Source organism: Pseudonaja textilis, chromosome 3 (assembly GCF_049901715.1).
Source record: "Pseudonaja textilis isolate UNSWEBS1 chromosome 3, rPseTex1.2, whole genome shotgun sequence".
Taxonomy (NCBI): Eukaryota; Metazoa; Chordata; class Lepidosauria; order Squamata; family Elapidae; genus Pseudonaja; species Pseudonaja textilis.
In genome coordinates this window covers 41,934,235-41,958,418 of record NC_141992.1, presented here as the reverse complement: position 1 = coordinate 41,958,418, position 24,184 = coordinate 41,934,235, and the positions used below count along the sequence as shown (strand labels likewise).

Sequence of the window (24,184 nt, the reverse complement as noted above, 5' to 3'; positions counted from 1 at the left end):
AAACAAGAGGAAAACCTTCTATGCACCAATTTCACCCGCGCTTTCTACAATTTTGTAAACAACAAACTAAAAGACTCAAGGTCCATCCCACCCCTAAAAGAACCAAATGGTAAAGACTGCAACGATCGCACCATTAAAGGGAACCACTTTAATATGTTCTTTGGCTCAGTATTTGCAAACAGCAATGGATCGTGCCCAATATTTCCTAGTCGAACAACAGACAACTATAATGATCTAATACATATCGATTTTATAGAAGACAATGTTGAAAAAGTACTATGCAACCTAAAACCATCTTTATCTATTGGACCGGATGAAATATGTGCCTACTTCTTTAAAAAGCTATCTACTACCATAGCTGAACCTCTAAACATAATCTTTGAAAAATCTTTCAGGACCAGCTCCTTGCCAAATCTATGGTCATTAGCCACAGTCATTCCCATCTTCAAACAGGGAGACCCCAGCCTAGTTGAAAATTACAAACCAATCTCTTTATGCTGTGTCACCTGTAAAGTCATGAAATCAATTATTAACCAATCCATTATCCTCCACTTAGAGACAAACAACCTACTCTCTAATAAACAGTTTGGTTTCAGAAGGAAACTGTCCTGTAATATGCAACTCTTGCACTGTAAAAACATATGGGCTACACAACTTGATTAGGGCAAAGCAATTGACGCAATTTACATAGACTTCTGTAAAGCCTTTGATTCAGTGGTACACAACAAACTATTCCTAAAACTAAGGTCTTATGGTATCTCTGGATACCTTCATAACTGGATAAAAGCATTCTTGTTAAACAGGCAACAAATGGTCAAAATTGGGAGCATCCTATCAAATCCTGTACCTGTCAACAGTGGTGTCCCCCAAGGCAGTGTTCTAGGACCAACTCTCTTCATACTCTACATTAATGACCTCTGTGATCATATTAAGAGCAACTGCGTTTTTTTCACTGATGATGTAAAGCTATTCAACACCACTGACAATGCTGCTACCCTTCAAAAAGATCTCGACTATGTGTCAGAATAGTCAAACAAATGGCAGCTTCAAATCTCAACAAATAAATGCTCTATCTTACATATTGGCAAAAAAAAAATCAAAAAATAAAATACAAGCTGAATAGTCAAGACCTTGTTGATGACAAAAACTTTGTCAAGGACCTTGGAGTACTCATCTCTAATGACCTAAGTGCTAGAGCCCACTGTAACTACATAGACAAAAAGTCATTAAAAGTTGTTAACCTAATCCTGCATAGCTTTTTCTCTGGTAATATCACTCTACTAACTAGAGTATATAAAACATTTGCTAGACCAATACTTGAATAGAGCTCATCAGTCTGGAACCTATGTATCTGATATTAATACAATTGAGAAAGTCCAGAAATATTTTACGAGAAGAATTTCCACTCCTCTACTCGTAGCAGAATACCTTATGCCACCAGACTTGAAATTCTAGACCTAGACAACCTAGAACTACGCGGCCTTCGGTTTGATCTATATATAGTACATAAAATCATACATTGCAATGTCCTACCTATCAATGAATACTTCAGCTTCAACCAAAACAATACAAGAGCACAAATTAGATACAAACTAAAGATAAACTGCACCAAACTTGATTGCATGAAATACGACTTCAGCAACAGTGTCTGGAATACTCTACCTGATCTAAGGTTTCTTCCCCAAACTCCAAAATCTTCAACATTAGATTGTCTACTATAGACCTCACCCCTGTCCTAAGAGATCTGTAGGGGGCGTGCATAAGCGCACCATAATGTGCATACCGTCCCTATCCTATTGTTTCCTTTTTTTCTTATTCGTATCCATTTCATGTATTTATCACCATGTTTATACTTATCCCTGTTATCTAATAATTGTTTGACAAAATAAATAAATAAAAATAATAATAAAATTAACAATTGTCTCACATTAAATCCAGAATACAACATCAAATAATTCTGTGTAAATGTAGCCTATTGCCAAGCATATGGAGAAAAATGAATGGATAAGGCTTCCAACCAACAAGGCAGATTTTGCTAGCAAAATGGAGCCCAAACTATACTTTGTTCATAGTGCCTCTGTTCAACTTGGATTTCTTAAAAACAACCCTTGTGCCAATGAGAAGGAAAGGTCCTCCTATCCTGGTGTATTAACACCTGCCTTCAGCAAATATAAATCCCCACATTTGACATAAATGCTAAGGACACTGTAGAAAGCACAATGTTTTACCACTGCTGTGAAACTAACATACATGCACTTAGGTATGGAAAAGTAATAGTTACCTGTCTTTCTGACATGACATAGAGGTAATTATGATCTGTGGAAAAAGCCATGTCACGGAGGATATGACTCCCATCCTTGAAAATGGACACCATTTCGTATTGAATGCCACCATGAGGAGGACCATCTGCTCGGATCTAGGAAAAAAGTCAGACATACAACAGATTAGTAATTGTTACTGAATTTAAGGGAAAAAGAACTGTAGATTGGTATCACTGTAGACTAGAAACAGAAGTTAAATAGCTTCATTCACTGCTTATCAGAACTGAATCTAAACATAGGTCCCCATGGAATCACTTTTTTGACAATTTGTTATTTTACAGTAAAAAAAATGGCCTAGGAACCTCCTAAAGGACAGCATAGAAATTAAATATATATCCATCTAATTAAACAACACCCTGTACGAGTTCTGCTGAATGCAAGAACAACAAACTGAAGTGACAAAGAAGCCCTCAACTTCCCACTCTTTCATCTTAATCCCCAACAGATGTGGAATTCAGCAGGTTCTGACCAATTCTGGAGAATTGATAGCAGAAATTTTGAGTAGTTTGGAGAACCAGCAAATACTACGTCTGACTGGAGATTGTACAGTATCCTTCCCCTGCCATGCCCACCAAGCCACGCCCACAGAACTGGTAGTAAAAAAATTTGAATCCCACCACTGATGCCCAAGCATTTAGTATGAAAGACAGCAGGACTCCAATGCCATTTCCTATGTGGTCCAAGTTCTAATAAATCAGGGGCCAAATTGAAAAGATAGCTCACTTTCTGATCTTCTGCTGAATACATAGAAACTGGTCAGAGAAAGAGTTAGTGCACAGCTTGAATGTACACCTTAGCAAGTACAAATTCTTCAGTGTACTTATTTGTCACCTTCAAAAATTTCAGGCATCATTTTCCATGAAAATAACCCAAGAATTTCTTATTTCAATATGCTTTTGCATTTATCTGCATTTGTCTGTATGCACACACGTGTATGTAGTTACATACAATCTGAACCAGTTATACACAATATAAATATTTATCACTGCAGTTCTCATACCCAAGTTGGCAAAATAACCAAAGTTTAAGGATAATAGCTAGAACCTTAAATAATTACAAGCTAGCAGAAATTTGTATTGCATTATTTTAACAAAACAAAAACTTGGCTCTCACTAGGATGCCAGATGGATGCCTAGGGTGGTCACTTATAATCACTTAAAAAAGGAGAAAATCATGATGAAAAAGAAGACTGTCAGATTTACACAAATGGCAGGTGTTAATAGTTACAGTTTATGCATTTTTTACCATATAAAGTATCTTATGTAAAATAGGATATGTGACCAATGAAGGGTTTAGTTTATTATCAGGCTCTATCAGCAATCTATAGAGGCTTGGATCACACCCAGCTTTGGGGACCTCCAGTCATAATAAAAATAAAAGATGACAGGGCTTGAAAATAAAATACAGAACACAAGTACAACATAAGTGAAACATAAGTTTAGTGCTTCTTTTGTTTGTTTGTTTTTAGGGAGAAATAAACCAGGAAATGAGCCCTTGCTCAAATTACTTTATACTTTTCATTAAGAATAGTTCTGATTGTTATAACCCTTTTCAATCATCAATAATATTGTCATTTGCATTTTCTGCCTTAGATAACAAAGTCAAAATAATTCATTTAGTGTCTATAATTTTTGTTTTAATGTTATTGCATTTTTATCCACATATTTACTTCACTTAAAAATTGTTCCTTGAAGAAAAGAAAGGAAAGAAAGTTCAGATTTCAGCAGATTAAATTACTGAAAAGACCATTTGGATACTTTCTCATGAAAATCTCTTGGTCTGTTCATATTTATGATATATTTGTTTTAGTCATGCAAATCTCGTTCATAAGAACCTCTAGTTGAGAGCCATCCTATTGCTTGAGCATCTTCTGGTTCCCTATTGAAATGTTAATAATTGACAGCCTTGGGGAAGAGGAATGGAGAAATACTTTTCATTGCATTTTCTCTAAGAGGAATTACATATGTGAGTATTAGGATTGTTTTTTGTTTACAAAGAGATGCATATATAGCACCAAACTGCAAATATTCTAGCTAATATTGAGCCAAGGTGGTGCATTGGTTAGAATGAAATATTGCAGATTAATTCTGCCTATTGCCAGGAGTTAAATCCTGATCGGCTCAAGGTGGACTCAGCCTTCTGTCCTTCCAAGGTTGGTAAAATAAGGACCCAGATTGTTCAGGACAGTATGCTGACTCTATAAATTGCTTAGTGAGGGCTGTAAAACACTATGAAGCAGTAAATAAGCCAAATTGCTATTGCTATTGTAATCAGGTTAGGCAGTCCAAGTACCATGAAACATCTGATGGCTTAGTGGTACTCATTGACAGAAATTCTCTCACTTGCTGGGCAGAACATTGTTATGCAGCAAAGTTTCAAAACATATGAATGCACTACTAGGCTTGAGATGGGAGCAAAAATTAAACCATTGTTCATGAAGAGCTGTTCATCACAAGGAATCTGCCAACTTCAGTCTCATGCATGGGTGTTATTCATAATCCCATTTTGCTGCTTAGTTATTTGGTTGCTGATAGTTGTGTTAATAGAATAGAATAGAATAGAATAGAATAGAATAGAATAGAATAGAATTCTTTATTGGCCAAGTGTGATTGGACACACAAGGAATTTGTCTTGGTGCAAATATCAAGAGTCAAGAATCATAAGGTACAACACTTAATAATAGTCATAGGGTACAATAAGCAATCAAATCATACTAGGAAACAGTCAATATAAATCAGAAGGATACAAGTGACAAAGTTACTGTCATACAGTCACAAGTGAGAGGGGATGGGTGATAAGGAGTGATGAGAAGATTAGTAGTAATAGTAATGTAGACTTTGTAAATAGTTGGACAGTGTTGAGGGAATTATTTGTTTAGCAGAATGATGGCGTTCAGGAAAAAACTGTCCTTGTGTCTAGTTGTTCTGGTGTGCAATGCTCTAGTGTTGTTTTAAGGATAGGAGTTGAAACAGTTTATGTCTGGGATGTGAGGAGTCTGTAAATATTTTCACAGCCCTCTTTTTGACTCGTGCAGTATACAGATCCTCGAAGGAAGGCAGGTTGGTAGTAATTGTTTTTTCTGCAGTCCTAATTATTCTCTGAAGTCTGTGTCTGTCTTGTTGGGTTACAGAACCAAACTAGACAGTTATAGCAGTGCAGATGACAGACTCATTAATTCCTCTGTAATACTGTATCAGCAGCTTCTTGGGCAGTTTGAGCTTTCTGAGTTGGCACAGAAAGAACATTCTTTGTTGTGCTTTTTTGATGACATTTTTGATGTTAAGTGTCCATTTTAGGTCTTGTGATATAATAGAAACTAGAAATTCGAAGGTCTCTACTGTTGATACTGTGTTAAATTATATTGTAAGAGGTGGTAGTATGGAAGGGTTTCTCCTAAAGTCTACCACTTTTTTTACAGTTTTGAGTGTGTTCAGTTCCAGATTGTTCTGATTACATTACGAGCTCATATATTAAATTTTTAAAAATATAGGCTGAATCTCCAGAAAAGGAATTACATATTTTAGACTCTAGTTTCATTGTCAAAAACAAATACTAAAGCATAGAAGTGTACAAGACAAAAAATTGGAACACCAACTGAACAAATTTCCTGTCTTAAGTAAATAAAAATAATACATGTACTATTCTATTAAAAATGCTGCTTACATCCAAACAAAGAGAAAAGGTTTTATGGTGCTTGACAAACAAAGTAACTTTAAAGTAATTTGAAAAGGCCCATATTACTATTCCACTTTACTATTTGTAGGGAAGCAGACAACTCTGTCCCTAAACCTAAGTCTTTCAGCAGTCCCTTTCTCTACCTATCATTAAACCAGCTGTTTAAAACTGTTGCCAAGACAACAGCCTCCAATGTCCTTCCATTAAAATGCCTGATTGTAATTTAATTAATCCTCATAGGCTAGCAGGCAATGTGTTGCTAGGCCTGGCATGGTGGAATTTCTTGATTAGAAGACATGGTTAATTTGAAGTTTCAGTATTGCCTTTCCCCCCAGGAAGAGATAATCTACAACACCTCATAAAATAGAAAATACTCTTCCTCTTCAATTGAAAAAAAATGCTCTAAGTCAACTATAATGCTATATCGCTCATCCAAAGGTAGACTATCTATAGTGTTATACCAACAATGTCAGCTAAACTCTGAGAAGGTGCCATTTTAAAATACCATTCCATTATCTAGATCTCTGTGTACATTATTTTTAAGAGAGGTCTTAGATGCATTTCAATGGAAAGCTGGTTCATAGTGACTAGTTTGAATGAGGTTCTCTGGCAGGTACTTCCATGTATCATTCCTTCTTTATGTAATTTCACTTCAGATACTTTCACATCAAACAGATTTAAACTGCTTAACTTTATAGTTGCTTTCCACACAGAAAAATGCCTATTTGTAAAATAATATCTACATGGATTAAGATGTGTGTGTGTATGTATATATGTGTTGTGGCTCTGATTCCCGAGTCTGTGCGGACTTGGAAGAGGACTTGGAAGAGGACTTGGAAGATGATGATGAGGAACTGGGAATGCCTTCCTCCCCAGGACCTTCCTCTCTGGCAATGCCTTCCTCCCTGATAATGCCACAGGATTCATCAGACAACCGAGAGGAACAGCCTGAGATTAATCAGGAGGAAGGCATATCAGAGCACCCCTGACAGGGAGTCAAGAGGAAGAATGTTGGCTTGATCCTAGGCAGCGTCGTAGGGAGAAACGTGAGCAACAACGTAGGAGGTGTGGGAGGGTCAGAGAGTGACCTGAGTCATTGAGCCACACCCTACAGGGGATAAAAGTGGGTGTGTTGTCAGCTGGAACTTTGTACGGGACAAAGTTTGATCTTACTTCAGGTTTTCTTTGTGAATGATTTTTGTGGTCTGCCTTGTAATTTTCTGTAAGTAGCTTTTTATTTGTTATCAGTTCGGACTTGGCAGGCAGAGCATGTTGGAATGCCAAGGACGTTATCAGTTCCAAAGAATTAACTCTGTGAAGTCCGAGCCAGCCTGCCTGCCTGTGTTTGTGTGAGTTTGTACTCTTTCATCTTTTGAGAAAGAAGAAAGGTGAGACAGAACATATATGCATGCATTTTTTTGTTATCCAAGGAATTCAAGATAGTGTGTAAGTAAATTCACAAGTAAATGTGAAGAATGGCAAACCAAGAAATAGAGGGTAATGGCTAAGCAAAGATTTGAACTTGGCTGAAGTGATTTAGTTTATAAAACACTGTTATATTATAAATAATGCATACATAATCTTTTTTATAAGTTTCAATAAATAATGCATAAATATTGGGAAAGAAAAGTGCATAAACCATCTTATGTACTTGCATAAATAATGTGTAGGGAATAATAAATAATATTTTCAAGGCATATCGTATACATACTTGGGAGAAACAATGTTTAAATGTAACCTATGTAATAAAAACACATCTTACTATTGATTAATATATCCCCTTCCACTTTATATACTTAGAAACCCTTTTGAAGCACAAAATTCTTACTTAGGAGCAAGGTTTGGAATGGTACATAAGAAATTGCTTAAGGACAAACATTTTCAGAAAGCCGACACATTAAGAAGGATGAATGCAAAATACATTTATTTTAAGACATGTGCTATCAAAATGCATGCAGTTATTTTTGTGGGTTTATTTTTGTTCTATGTAGAAATAAAATAAAATCCTTTGGTTGAAAAACATATCAGAAAGTTGACAGATTTCTCTATGTCCATTTGTAAGTAGTCAAATATTGTCAGTTCAGCTTATATTATAACTAAGAATTTATGAGCATAAAAACTGCTTTGCTAGATTATTTTAATTAGAGATAAATGAATGGATGGATGACAGACAAAAAATCTACATGTACTTCCTATTTCTCTTTTTTAAGCTAAATTCAACATCACTGGCTGTAAGATCTACACCCCAACTGAAGAGCATGGTGACTGGAAGCAACCAGCATACTTAATATTTCCTCTTGACCTTGAAATGGGGTAAAGGGTAAATATGCAAAAATAGGAATAGTTCTGACTGGAATCAGACAAAATGAAAAAAGGCAGTATACTTTATCCTAAAAATAAGATAATTACTGTGCAAGGATAGACAATGCTTTAAATTATGAGTACTGTTACAACAGTTTAATGTATCTGCTTTAAAAAATGTATTCCTAAAAAACAAACCCTTAGCCATTTATTGGTTACGCTAAATCCAGTTATCTGCCAGAATTCTGGGCAAGATTTATGAGAAAAGGCATGAGTTCTGTCAATGGAAACCCACATAATTGTTTATGCTATAAAGAATGGAGGCTATACGCAAATTCAGCTGTGATGCTAAAGACTCTCCTGGGATGGAAAAAGCTTGTTTCCTGAATCAGTCCTCGTTGTGTTTGCAAATACAGTTTTAAAGGAGCCAAACAACATAATCTGCAAATCCAAATATCAATCGCAGCTCAAAGCATTTTAGGCCAAAAAAACATTTACACATGTTCAAGTAAAACACATTCCAGAAATTTCAATGCTTCAAAGGAGATTTGTCTAGCTAATACCCTACAGTGCAGACCGCAGGCATAAACTCAACGTTATTTTAAAAGATTAGCAGAACACCACATTGTGTCCAGTCTATGTTGCAGAGTAGCACCCCTGGTGATAGTATCTGATCTATTCAATATGCTAATGTAATACAGAAGCTTCTCCTTGCCTGTTATACTGATTCTTCTATTCAGCATTTTAACCACTGCCACAACTGTCATTATAACTAAGCTAGAATTGGCATGCAACTCCTTCTAGTTCTTCTCTGTAGGCTCTCATTAAAGGGTGTTAAAAACTCTTTGTGGGAACATTCCATGATTAAATTACCAACCTTTTTACACTATGAATTCTTCAGTGAGACAGGATCTCATGACAAAGTGTTGATGTCAGAAAGGAAAAAAAAGCTGAATAAGTGCCTTGCTTGTATATCAAGCTTCATAGCTTAAAAAGTAGAATTTATTCTACACAAACAGCTATTATTACACATTCAGAAATATAAAGAAAAAATATGGCCTCTTATGTTAGGATCTTGCACTCCCAGTCCCACCAATTCTGGATATAAAATTAGCACAATAAATATTATTTTATATTATTTGTTTGTTTATTTATTCATTTATTTAACTTCTATGTTACCCATCTCACTGAGATGACAATAAAGGACAATAATTATATCAAAAGATCAACTGATTCAGGGGAAAGTAACTTTTTGGGGAGGAGAACTATATCTTTTTGGGGAGGAGGACATTTAGCATGGTTTTGTAAAAAGGTTCTCATACAGTAGCTTTCTATTCACAAAAATAGCTTTATTGGGGAAGAGAATGATCTTGGTATAATAAGGCAGGGCTGTCAAACTTGTGGCCCATGGGCCGGATGCATCACACATTAGCCACACCCATGCCTGGTTTAGCAAAGAGGAAAAAAGTCCCAATGCATCATGTGACGCTGTGACACCATGAGTTTGACACCTTGTAATAAGGCTTAGCCAATCACACAGCCAATCATCCATTTTTCAAAAGTAAAATGACAAGGCTTTCTCCTTTAGCTTTTTAGAATGCTCCATTGCTATCTTAACTTTTTTTCCTGGACATATGAGTAGATATTCAAACCATGCACAAAAAGACATTTTATTCCCCAACATGGTAGAATGAACAAGAGAATTAATGAGTAAAATGTTCTCAACTGTGAACTCATCTTTGCTCATTTTGTTCACATCTTTTGCTTTTGCATGCCCCTTTTAAAAATATTCACTTATTTTCCATCCTCACAGTAAAATGGCCAGACATAAATCAATATTTTCCTTGCAGCTAGTTGCAGGACACTACACTTAATACAAATAATCATATTAGTTGTCATAATAGACATCAAATCCATAATTAACTCTGGGTTGTAGATATCCAGCAATATTATTTTCTGACATTGCCTAAAGGACCTGTGTTTGTGTTAGGGGTATATGTGGCAATACACACTTTGATAAACATTGTGATAATGACAGATCCTTTGTAACATGTTACTTTACCATGCAATTATTTAAAAAATCTTAAAAAAATAAAACAAAGTAGAGAAATAACTTAAGGAGGCCTACATTTAACTCTGCTGAGACAGAGAGACTATAATTTAAAATATACAACAACTGAAAGGTGAACAACATAGATTGATTCTGGATATTGGAGAGCCAAGGCACCATCAGAAAATTCCTTAATTCCTATCAGTATAAGTAATAATTAAGGCAGGCCCACTAGAGTTATTTCTTTAATATATCATTTTGGTTGACACCTCCATTTAAGAGTAACTTGCCTGGGTTGTGTACGATGCTTAGTAAAATATGCTATGACCAGGTTGATCATATTCAGCCACCAATAGTATAGTACACAATGGAAAGAGATGAGTGTGGCAGGTTCACACTTAGCTTGAGTGGAAATGGTGATCTAATATCTATACTTGCTTAGAGAGCAAATATAGAGGGGAGAGAGGGGATTTAGAATTATATTGATTTACTCTGATATTTTTCAAATGTTCTTTATTTTCCTTCTATGATGGACAAAGAACTACAGTATATACAATATGCTATACTTCCATACAGCCTCTATTATAATCTTTATGGCAAGAGCTTGGTTCTACTAAGGATTATTCATGAGGAAAGCCTCTAAATTTGTATTTTTAGACCTGTTGTAGGATAAAATTGGGGCATCCTTTTGTAGGATGCCTTGTTCTTTGGGGGAGTAGGGAAGTTCTCAAATGGTTGCCTTTGAAAAACACACATTTCCTCCTGACATTACCATAGCCAGCAGCAAAAAAGGTGGGACAGAGGGACAAATTTATGTTATTAGTAACAGCATGATATTCACTTGAAAATCATTGAAAAATTGGAGTGGGAGGAAAAGAGAGGGAGGGAGCGGGGGAGGGAGGGAGCGGGGGAGGGACAGGGGGAGAGAGAGAAAGAGAGAGAATGAATCTATGACTTCTCTTTTTACCAGTTTCTTATTCCAAAGAGGAAGAAGAAACGGAAAAGCAGAAGAAATATATGAATAATTAGACTGCTACTTTTTCCTTTCTTGACACCAGGCAGATTTGAAAGATGCCAAAATGTCATCTAATTTCCTGCTTTTTTTAACTGATTCTTATAGACATCACATTCTAAACATTCAGATCCATTAAAAATACCATAGTATATAATTCCTTGTTTTAACAGCCGTTTATGATATCTTGACGAAAAAAAATTAAAAATCCACCTCAGTCATACATACAAGGAAACTTATATATGTAAAATATCATGACCTGGCATGTGACTAAAAGCCACAATACTGATTTAGACGTAACAATGCTAGACTGTTTGAAATTCGCAATATACAATTACATAGCTTCTGTTTTTCTCTATTACTAATGAAGCAATTACCAAATTTGCTATTATCACTACTACAAAAAAATGGAAGTACCAGGCCCCATAAATGGCTGCAACTTAATTTCCCCACTTCACTCCTGATGTGATTTAATGATCTGTCTTCTATGTGGGAAACTTCCACTTTGAAATTAAAAGTGAAAATACTAATCCTATTAAAAACCTTTCCTTTAACTCATAGATACGTCCATGAGGAAATTAATGACAACTCTTTACACACATATTCAATTCACATCAGTGTATTCAATTAACTGAGTTACCTGGAGGGTCCCTCAGCTCAGCATCTCTGTCATATTTCCATTATTTAGTCCCAGATTGTGAAAGAATAAAGTCATTCACAAGGAACATCATCTCCTTGCATTGTTGTGAAGGTACCAGGTTCATATTTTAAAGATCACCAATAAGTTGCATGAAAATGGTACTGTGAAAATATGTTCTGTGTGAAAGGTAGAAAAATGTATAAAGTGCAATAAAGATTTCCCTCAAGCAAAAGGAAATCTATGGTCGGAGAAGTCACTTTAGAGTGCATTAGTGATTAAAGAGCTATTCATGGCAATTTATCTAAGGAGTAAAGGCTCATTTATATCATTGCTACCTTCACAAACAAAGCCCCAACTTCCTTCACTAAGTGAAGAAATTGGAAAAAGGTCGCTTTTCAAATTCTACTTAGGAGAAATGTTTGATGAAGATTCTTAGCATCTTCAGCAGGTAAGTTGTCTGGAAATTGAGTCATGGCAACTGGATTGATTTTTTTGTAGTTTGAAATGTTTTGCTGCTCATCCATGTAGCTTCCTCAGTCCACTTAGCAGGTTTATTCAACCAGAATCCTGGTTGGGAGGAAACCTCTATTCAATTCAAGAACATGAGTCCTCTTGAGATTTTCTTACTCATTACTATTGGTTAAGAATTAAGCTAGTACTGTATTTCCATTATAGATATTGCTCTATTTTTCTCAGGTATAAGTATTAAGTATTAGTCATAAAAAATGCCTAATATACCCACTTAGTTCCTTTAATTGTAATGGAAGATAAATAATCTTTATCATCCTCAAACTGATTAAGGTGTAGCCTTTCTTATACTATATATCATGTTTTTTTTCCTAAAGAGATTCATCAAAGGCTTCATAAGTATACATTTATGCAATTTAAGAACTACTAGATTTTATAAAGGCATTATCATTTTGTTTATTTAATCATTTTATTAATTAGATCAATCATAATAGTAACTTAGATGGCTGTCAAAGCCTACATAATTAGAGTTAAAATAACAAGACAAAATATATCAAGAAAATAATTTTAAAAACCCTGCTATATCAGGGAAACTATCAGGGAAACTATAATTGCCATCTTTATTTTTTTATTTCTTGTTTTAGTCCTCCCCAAGTACAAATGAAATAACAAAGTTTTCTAGTTGCACAGTTAAAATAGAGCAGGGAACTGGATTCTGAGTTACAGTCTATTTTATATGCTTTTGTTTTTATTGATGCCTGCAGATACTGTAGTGCATAACCAAGATGTAACAGGACTTGAACAAAAGACATTCTGTCACTGGGTAACTTTGGGCCAATCACTTTCTTTCAGTTCAATTTCACAGAGAAGCTGTGAGAAGTTAAAATAAGAAAGGTATCTTTCAATGCTGCTTAGAAGAAAGACAGTACATATAAATATCATTAATTTAATTTGATTACAAATTAAAATAACAAAAGCAGATGAGCAAATACAATAGAACAGAACAAATAAACAATAACAATGACTGTATAAACAAAACAATTTCTAACTGATGACAAAACAATTGCAATCAGTTATACTTCTACAAGGACAGAGATCAAGGAATTCCTTCAAACATTGTATTTCCTCTTTCAATGGAGAACAATGCCATTAAAAATTGGCTGCACACTCCATTCCTACCCACAGGGCCCCTGTCTTACCAAGATTCAGCTTGAATTTATTGAATTTCACCCAGCTCATTACTAACCCCTAACACTAGTTGAATGCCTGGGCTAGCTCATCTGCTTCAGATGACAAGAGAAATGAATTTCTTCACCTTATTAATGGTACCTTACTCCAAATTCTCTGATGACCTCACCTAGTGCCATCACACAGATGTAGAAGTATAGGTAGGAGCTGCATCTCAGATGTTATGTGGCTGAGCAAAATTCCCCCAATGTCACTTTCTGAGTCTAAAAGCTATTCACACTAGTGATTTATAGCACTATCCAGCCATGCTGTAGCGATATAAAGCCTGTCCACATTAGTGATATATCACCACAGCAATGACTGGCTAATGCTATAAATTGCTAGCGTGGATAGCCTCTGACCCTGTAGGCAGAGTGGAATCACTGTATCACCATGTCTCTGACATCCAACCCAAAGAATCAATCCAGTAAGATACTATGCAGGATGACATCAAAAGCCGCAAGGAGATGAAGCAGAAACACAGAATTGTGCTCTCTCTTCTGTATAGCAAAGTTAGATGCAGCTAATTATTTATCTTACTATGAAGCAAACTAGAGTGTTTTTTTATTTTAATCAAAAAGCCATATGCTAAATAAATAGAATTACAGTAGCCCTTTATACCTATGCAGTTCTGACATAGTAACATCTCATTCTACAAAAAGCTTCTGAAAGCCAGAGTGATAGGTAGTCATGAATATTAAAGAGTGATTTGGGACTTCAACCTAAAGCAGACAATTGAACTGGGACTGCAAATCCAGCTTGACATCCCTTACACTGCTGGGCATAAAATAAACAAAGCAGTAGACAGTCAAGCTTCTCTATTGTGCTATTCAGGCTGGTCATTTATTGGTGTACCTTCCTTACTTATTTGTTAGATTTAAGTCCTATTTCTCTTTTAGGTCTCAAAGAGAAAAAATATATATAAATATAGATCCCTCTATCACACTTTTAAAAAAACTGTCTGATAAAACTTCTGTATGAGATCAATATATGTAAACATATCCTGGTTGAAAGAAAACACAGACATGCTTTGCAGATCATGTCCTAAAGGAACAGTAGCCCTGGACAAAGTACAAAGAAAGCTGCAAATCCATTCTAAGAAATTTGAGAACAGGCTTAAAGGGGTAGTAATGGAAGAACTGCAACAAAAGCAAGGAAAAAAAAAAGAGCCACAAGGTTTATTTTTATAAGTCTTTATGACACACATTATTTATAGATTCAAGGCTTTTGTAAGTTCAACACTCATACCAAGATATACAGCTGTGCAGTTTTTTTGTCTGAAATATACATGCCTCACAAACCCAAATTTATTGCTTTTAAAATAATAATCAAAAAGAAAAAGAGAAGAAAAACACAAAGATACATACATTATAAAAAATACATAACAAGCACTTAAATATAAGTGAAAAAATACCAGAAAAGTAAACCAAAATGTATAGTATACAGTTTACTATTATATGTATATAATTTGTATGTGTGTGTGTATATATAGATAGAGGGGGGAACTACACACACTCACACATTCATATATATATATAATCTAATACAAACATTATATATACAAACTACATATCTAATACAAATATTGTTAAAGTGTCTATATATATTGTAGAACATAGTACATAGAATAATACGGTTGGAAGAGAACTTGGAGGTCTTCCAGTCCATCCTCCTGCTCAAATAGGAGACCCTATACCTGTTCTGACCCAAGCTTTGTTCAAATTAAACAGACACAAATTGTGTATAAAAGCAAACCTTTTGTAATGCAGCACTGGGAATTCAGTACATTCCCAGCCATGATACATGTAAACCTAATTGTCCAATATCAAAGCAAGCCCCTTCAAGGTTGCAAAAGGCTGCCAAGAACAGAAGACTAATTACTGATTAAATATTCACTGACAGAAGTTTCAAAAACAAACCAGAGTAAGCAGGACTATGAGTCTAAAGAACTTCTTTGCTTCCTGAAAAGAAACTTCCCCAAGGGCTGGTTTTTATCCCTTATGGGAGAGGCCATCACCTTCCAGCCTTATTTCCGAGTCACCATTGCTGCTTCAGCTGCTCCTTCCTTCAAGCATTCCTGCACACATGCACACAGGCTCCCCGGGATCCTCTGCATCATTGCTGCCAGACTCCACAAGCTCCGAAGGCAGCACCCCACTCTCCAATAGTTCTGGCCCCATCTCTGCATCACACACAGACCCCTCATCCAAGTCCTCGCTATCAAAGACTTCTGCCGTCCGCACCTGCTGCTGGCAAACCACAACAATACCATTGCAAACAAATGGCAGTCCAATCTTTTTCTTGGCATCCTCTTTTATCTTGTTTTACTCAACTGAGATTGTCCAAACCTTGAAAGGTAATGTATTTTTTTTTCTTTTCCTTTTGAAATAATAATATTTTGTCTGTTAGTTTAAATGGAATGTGATTCAGTTTTCCTTTATCTAAATTTACCTTTCTCTAACAAAGCTGGTATAAAGAGACAAACTGAATGTAGCTCAGATCTAATGATCTTCTCATTTTTCTTGTCCCCCATCCACTTCCTCTTCTAATTCACCAACTATTTCAGGAGCATGCCAATAAGATATATCCTGTATTTTTAATTTATTACCTTGAGAAAGCTTACTGAAAACAAAGCCAAGTTTGTTCAGCAAGTTCATTCTTTTAAAAGGCTTCTTCTACTTTAAAAATCTGTCAGACTACACCATGTCATATCTCAGCTTGCAGTAGAGGCAGTTTAATAATGTGCCACCTTCATGTAAATGAGTTCCTAATTAATTAAACACTATTCATCTGGGGACAGATTCATTTGAATAAAATTTGGGGAGTTGGGTTGACAAGGTTTTATCAAGATCTGATATTTTCCCTCTGAGTCTGTTGTTTTCAGAACTGCTTTTTCTCAGCCTGATGCTTTTGGGACATTCTGGGATATAGCCCTCATTTTCTGCAGCCCCAGGGAAAATATCTAGAAGATGATATATGACTAAAGACAAGATATAATGGATTGATTACAAGTGATAAGAGTTTTAACTTTTGATAATCATTTAATTTGCCTTTACAAAATCGCAGAGGCAATTCAGAAAGGTACAAGTACAATTTTGAAAGGAATCAAAGTATAAGCATAAAACATATTGGTTGGGTTCATCACTTCAGCTAAGCCAAGCAATATACACACATTAGGTTTCCATACCACATTAAGTTATAATCACACTTTTTTTCTTACTAAGAGAAAATAGAGATAGAGAGAACACTTCATGGTCCTATCACTCCTCCCAGAGGGATAATCATTTTAAGACATTAGAAAGGCTAAGTAGCTTCATTAACCTCAAGGATGCTGATGAGAACTGGAACTTGTGATTGGATCAGTTTTGGCAGTCTGATTCAAAAGAAAATAATGAAACTAACAGAAATTTGCAAAAAGAAAGACAGCAAATAGAATTTGCAGTAGTGAAGAAAGTCAACTCATATGATAATTTTTTTAAAAAAATCAAACCATGAAGAAACTAATAGCAAATAAAAAAAAACTTGTTTGTAACATTTAGACAAATATGAATTTCACTTGATGAGACCACAAGCTGGAAGGCACTTCTCTAATGCACTGGGAAAGATATCTAATTTTCACAGATAGACTTTCAGAATACACTGTTATGATATTCAGAGAAAGTTATATAGAACAACAACATTGACTAATGAGAAGAATATGAAACAAAGTGAATATAGACCTCCGGTGTCAAAAGAAAAAGAACAGAGGATACTATCTTGATTGAGAAAATCAACAAATAAAGAAAAGTAATAGGAAAAGAAAAAAAAACCCTAAAGATTAAAAAATCCTTGAAAAATCAGAGGGACATGTACAGGTAAGATAGAAGCATTCAAAATCAATCAGAGATCTAGTAGAGGCAAATCAGATTAAAGATAAAAGGACTATACTAAAAATCTTTTACAAACAGAATTTCAGAGTGACACAAACATTTTGAAAGGTAGAGAATCAATTCTATATAGTGAGGTACAACAGTCAAGCGAACAAGCCGTCAAATAAGGAAGGACCAGGTGCAGATGAAATATTCACTGAACTATTTAAAGCTGCAAGACAAGAGACAATTAGAGTGCTAACAGCTCAGTGTCAATAAATGTGGAGCAAGACTGTGCAGTCTTGAGATTGGAAAAGATGTGCATAGTACTTCTATACTAAAAGAGGGTAATTGCTAATGCTAAAGAATGTGGACCTTTATTGAATCAATGCACATATTCCTGAGGCAAAGAAAGTTTTGCACAAAGAAGAGCATAACCAAACTTAAAGAAAAATTCCAAGTGAAAAATCAGGTTACATAAAAGATGACAGGACACAAAGTTAAAAGCAGAATAATGAAGGGGGCAAAATAATGGAAGAAGATTTACCTTTGATTTACTGACAGTGGTAAGGTCATGCTAGAATGTGTAACATACTAATAGCCATTCCAGAACATCTGGGATGCTTCTATATTGAGGAATCATTACTGTTAATATGTTTCTCTAAGAATCATAAATGATTCATAGTAGGGAAAGGATTGATTTTGCACCAATAGATTAACTTATAGAGTATTGAAAATGTAGGAACTGGAGGCGATGACTCTAAAATCAAATATGAGGACTGAAAAGTTAACATGCTCAATGAATTACAACTGATAACAAAGAAATGAAGCTAATATAAGGTTTGGTTTTTGGTTTTTGGTTTTTGTTTGCTTTGAGGGTTTTTTTAGAGGGAGAAAATAATGGAGAAAATAAACAAACAAACAAACAAACAAATAAATAAATGCTGATAAGCTTACACAAAATGTTTGATCTATGATCAATATTTTAATAACAATCAATACTGAAGCCATTAAAAAATTTTTCCCAGTAAGATTGTATAGCTGTAAAAGCTTTATATTGAAATAGAAGGTGAACAATAAATCCTTTGACTTAGGGATCAGGCATGGTTCCTAAAGGTACCATGGATTAGAAGATGAACCAATCAATTTGTCCTACATCAATTAGAATCTCATTGCTGTCTTGACTAGATAGACACACACTTTGGGGGTAGGTTTTAAGTAGATGAACTAAAAAACTGACTATGCTTGACAAAACTGAGAGAAATAGAAAGGGAAGAGAGGAGATATAGTGTATGAGTAAGATTTATGTAATCGTTTAAATAGTTTTGGTAGACCTACACATTATCATTGGAGACAGTTCAAGACAGAGGGCATTTTTCTATACAATTTGAGGTGGTTAAGATCAAACTGATGGTTCTTAATGGCCTCATTATGGAGCTTTGTTACTTCTGTACATTTCTTTGAAGATTCCAAACACAATAAGATGATATCTGTATTTTTGGATAAGCCATTTCCAGTCTTGTCAACTCAATTAAGAGAATTTGTTATAGAGAAATGTGGATCTTTGAAACACAGTGATACCAAGTCTTATGGTGAAAATATTATTTTTATGCCTACCTCAGATGGCCTTAGCATAATATAGCTTATGGCTTTTTGGTAATTTTTATATATATGTAGTGTCAGCAAATTTTATATAAAAGATCACAGAAAAGCATCATTTTACTTCAGGATTCCCAGTTTAAACCAAGAAGCCTATACATAAAGGCTTTCAAGTATTGCCTGTTCATGCTTTCCCAAGCGTACTGACATGAAAAATATTCTGACCTTCAATCAGTGTCATTTTTTTTCCTCCCAGAAGATCATTGATTCACAATAACAGGTTTCACAGTTGAAAACAGAAGCAATACAGCCTGAACTAACTCAGTTTGGTTGTATGGTTAGGCAACATGGAATAAATCACTGTTCTCTGTACTGCTTGACAAAAGATCATGTATGAATTTTTTGCTTGAGCCAGTTCATCTCCATGGGATATTATAGCCGTTAGCATTTAGCATCAAAATCTCATTTGGGAGCAAGGTATTTTCTTATTAGAAATGTTTTCTCCCATATCCAAAACTTTCCTGGCAAAATGCAACCAAGAATTATGATGTACAATACTACCAATACATCCTTGATGCTGGGATTTCATATATTGGATTAAACATCAAATCAGAAAAAGAGGAAACATAGTCTAATATATTGTTACAAATCAGTAAAATACCTAGATTTCACTGTAGTGCACTTATAAAGTAAGTATATTATTATTGTTGATCACAACAATAATATTCACTTTATTCACTTATTGAGTCCTTCCCAACGACTCAGGGATAAACAGATGTTGTTTTTTGATGGTATTAAAGGTATTGTTGCAGGATATGAGCTGTCCTAAGTAAAGCTGCCTTTTGTCAATTCCTATGATGGTGATTTTGCCAATACTGATTATTATTAGATTGAATTGCTAGAGAACTGTTTGAAATGTTAAATTCAAATGTCTTATTTGCTTCTTGAAAAGAATGCAAGTGGTAATTGCTAATGCAGCCAGACCTCCTGTTGTGAAGGATCTAAATTAAAAGGTAGCAGCTGGAAATGTTATTAATATAATTATAAGTAATACTTGCTCAGAGGTTTTCTGTAATTGATCATTACCTAATGTTGAATACCCCATCTGAAAAATCTCTTGGTGAATTAGCAGAAAGAAATGTTTCACACTATTTTGCCTATCCTCATCCTACATCCTTACAAAGGATATGTCACATGTCTCCTGGGAATTTTTTTAAAATTCAAAGTCTAAAGGAACTATAATAGAGACAATTTTTCATGACCCAAAGTTCTTCTGGAAGTGAATCACAACCAATAAAATAATCACATTGGCTGCTGAATAACATCAAGCTAGCCACAGGAACTTGGCTTTGCTGAAGAAGCTTTTGGTTTTCTATTCTAAACATGTATGGTTTTTTTTTTTGCTCTGGACAAAGATAGATATAAGTCTTTCAAATACTGTATATCACATAATTGCATTCAAGTTAAATAAGATGCTTTAACCTGAATAAGAAATTAGCTCAGGCATCCTCTCAATTGCATTTTGTATCAAGCCTCCAATTGCAACTTGATGATGAAAAATATCAGTAGTGGAAACGACTCTGTTCTATCACCACTTTTGCAGATATTTTTTGCGTTGAATTTATATTTTACACAAAAAATATTTTGGCACGAAAACGCCGGCCTGCAAAGGCTCCTGGATTGGGACTGAAAGGCGAAAGTAGAAGCAGTATGCTCTATCCCATATTTGGGTAGACCAGGTTGCCCTGATAGACTGGTTTCACCGGAAAAACACTTTTGCAAATAGTAATAGCATCAGCATAAAAAATAACACTTGGGTATAGATATTACAAGGACTATGACATAGAGAATTGAAGACTTGAAAGGTACACAAAATAGCACATTATTTTTTTGAGATTAGACATGATACTTCTCATCTCTCAAAAGAGTACAAAATAACAGAGTAGAAAGGGACCTTGGAAGTCTTCAAGTCCAACTCCCTGCTCAACCTCCCTATATAATTTTGGACAAATAGCTGTCCAACCACTTTTTAGAAACCTCCAGTGATGGGACACACAGACCAATACTTGAATTCAGCTCTGCTGTCTGGAATCTGAACTGTATATCAGACATAAATACAACTGAACAAGTCCAGAAGTGTTTTACCAGAAGAGTACTACATTCCTCTGTTCGCAACAGAATACCCTACAGCACCAGATTTGAGATTCTAGGCTTAGACAACCTTGAACTATGCCAGCTAAGATTGGACTTAAGCATATTACATTAAATCATACGTTACAATGTCTTACCAGTTAATGAATATTTCAGCTTTAACCACAACAACACAAAAGAACACAACAGATATAAACTTAATGTAAACCACTCCAAACTTGATTGCAGGAAGTACAATTTCAGCAACAGAATGGTCAATGTCTGGAACTCACTACCTGATTCTGTTGTCATCTGCTCAAACCCCCACTCCTTTATCCTCAAATTAATCCCTATTGACCTCACCACACCCCTAAGAGGTCTGTAAGGGGCGTGCAAAAGTGCACAATTGTGCCTACCATCCCTGTCCTATTGTCCCCAATTATTGTTCCTATTTCTTATATTTAAACTTATGTTTATTATTATTTCTATTGTAATGTAAACTTTTGACAAATAAATAAATAAATGAATAAACTTCTGAAGGCAAGCAGTTCCACTGAATAATTGTTCCTCACTGATTAGAAATTTTTCCATAGTTCTAGGTTACTTCTCTGTTTGTTAAGCATTTTATCTTGTTCTCAGATATTTTGGGGGATGGGTTGATCATTTCGTCTCTGTGATAGCCCATCAAATATTGGAAGACCACTGTCATGCTACCCCCAGTACTAGAAGGAGAGTGGTGGCTCTTGTGATTAGGATGATAGTAGGATGATTGCAGGCCCAGTTCAAGACTCGGTTGCTGCTGCAGAATGGGGTGAGCTCCTATCACTCGCTCCAGCTCCTGCTGACCCAGCAGTTTGAAAGCAGATGACTGTGAGTAAATAGATGGGTATCACTTCAATGGGTAGCTTAACAGGGACATGAAGGAACCTCCCAACTGGGGGTCCTCTGGGCAGTAGTGATATCAACTAGCTAATCCTTTCAATCCAGAAGTGCTTTGGTGCTCCCAACATGACTGTAGTACCCCTAGTACTTCTCTTCATTAGAATAGACATTCTCCATTCCTACCACCATTCATCATCCTTAAGTGGGGCAATATCTTACATATTCATGAAAACAATTGTTTCTTGTAAATACTGCAGTATTTTTCAACCCCAACAATTTTAAGAAGTATGGACTTCAACTCCCAAAATTCTTCCCAACCTCAGTTGCTGATGTTGAACAACACTGTTGTGAAATATTAGTGAAAATCCTGTTCAAGGTTTTCTAGATAACAGAGAAATGAAACACTGGAGATAGCAAGAGAGAAGATGTTTCTAACATCACATGTTAGCAACGCTTTAAATCAAGTGTAGTGGGATTACTCTACAACTGTGGAAGATGGTAAATGATCTTGGAAGAAGGTGCAGCTATTTTAAGGATTTTCAACAGGTTCTATGGGAGTGCCCACACGCACTGAAGCACTTTTACCCTTTATCCAAACTCCCAAATTGGCAAAATAGCAAACAAGACTGAATTCAGACACAGTATATATCTTTTAAATTAGCCTTCTTCAACCTTGTGCCCTCCATCAACACTGAGTTGGATCATCACCATGCAACATGACTATTAGAAGGCATCTAATTGATAAGGTTACCTTATGATCTTCTTACTATAAAATCAATGTAAATAACATGAGCAAAGAACAAAACACAGAAGCACAAAGATAGAAGAAGAAATTTATTCAATTGACTTCCTTCTGTTCCTGTAGTTCTTGAGTGAAAGATGAGGCCAAGTTCAAAACTTCCTCATAGGGATACCTGAGAGCTTTTCTGCTCGTGATTCCAAGACAGTGACACTGCCTGAGTGGTTACATTTTAATATCATTTTTACCAGCATGTAGGAATTATATGGAGCTTTTAGGTAATCCACACAATTTCAAATAAGAAACAACAATACAGTAGTCCCATAAAAATTATCTTTGTGAGTAGATGTTTGCTTGCCTAAAGAATATACTGTATGAGCCTTCCATCATTCTGACACATCTCAATTAATGTTAAAATTAAAATATGATACAGGGTTAGGGTTAGGGACTTTTGTCAAACTCATTGCGTTCAGCATCTCTAAACATATCAGCAAAGTTGTTCTTGTGGTTTTTCTTTCCTCCTGCTTTCTTCCCCCTTAGAAAGATTTTGTCAGATTCTCTTCTATTTTCTTATTCTTGATATGAATCTAATTACGATAGTCTGATCCTGCCCAAAAGGCCAAATTCACGATGAAGGTGTGTTTTCATGTAATCAAATGCAGAAGAGAACAACCTTATATTTAAGTGTAATAATAGCAATAGGAATTTCAAGAGTGCAGTTCTCTCCTTTTCCATCTAGAACATAGGAAAGGAGCATTATTTGTAATATGGTCACCTCGCTGATCAACTAAGTAAGTGTTCAAACATGAACTGTCTTCACATGACCTCCTGATTGTTATTTTCATTCTATTTTTCATGTAATTAAGTAGAAATCTCTAATCCAGCATAATTACTTGCCTCTTTGTCAACATTAGGCAGAAATGCACTGTTTTAATAATGTTTCATATATAGCTAGCTAGGAAATAAAAGTGTGCAGTACAAGAATTTAATGAAGAAACAACTTCCATCTGTCTTCTGCTTTTTCCTGTTATCCTTATAGGCTCAGTTGTCCAAATTAGCACTGAATGGTTTCTCAGGTGTAGTAGGCTGAAATGTCACAAAGTATTATTGTCTATTATTTGTCTTATCCAGGAAAAAGGTTGCAGTTTGTTTCCTTTTGGGAAGAAAATAAATAAATAAACCTGGCAGACCCAATTCAAGTGAAATGTTTTGGGTATGGGAAACTTTTTTCCCATGTGCACTTCAATCTTTGCAAATTAACTTTTTCACACACCAGTTCGCTCAGGCCAAGT

General features: G+C 35.3%; 1 protein-coding gene across 1 annotated transcript in view; it reads right to left on the bottom strand.

The window, feature by feature from the left end:
• Window positions 1–24,184, bottom strand: part of PLXNA2 (plexin A2) — a 468,647-nt gene that overhangs the window by 286,158 nt on the left and 158,305 nt on the right. Inside the window, exon 4 of the mRNA XM_087929350.1 lies at window positions 2,282–2,416. Within this exon, the coding sequence (XP_087785476.1) occupies window positions 2,282–2,416 (135 nt within the window). The remainder of the gene's footprint in view (window positions 1–2,281; window positions 2,417–24,184) is intronic.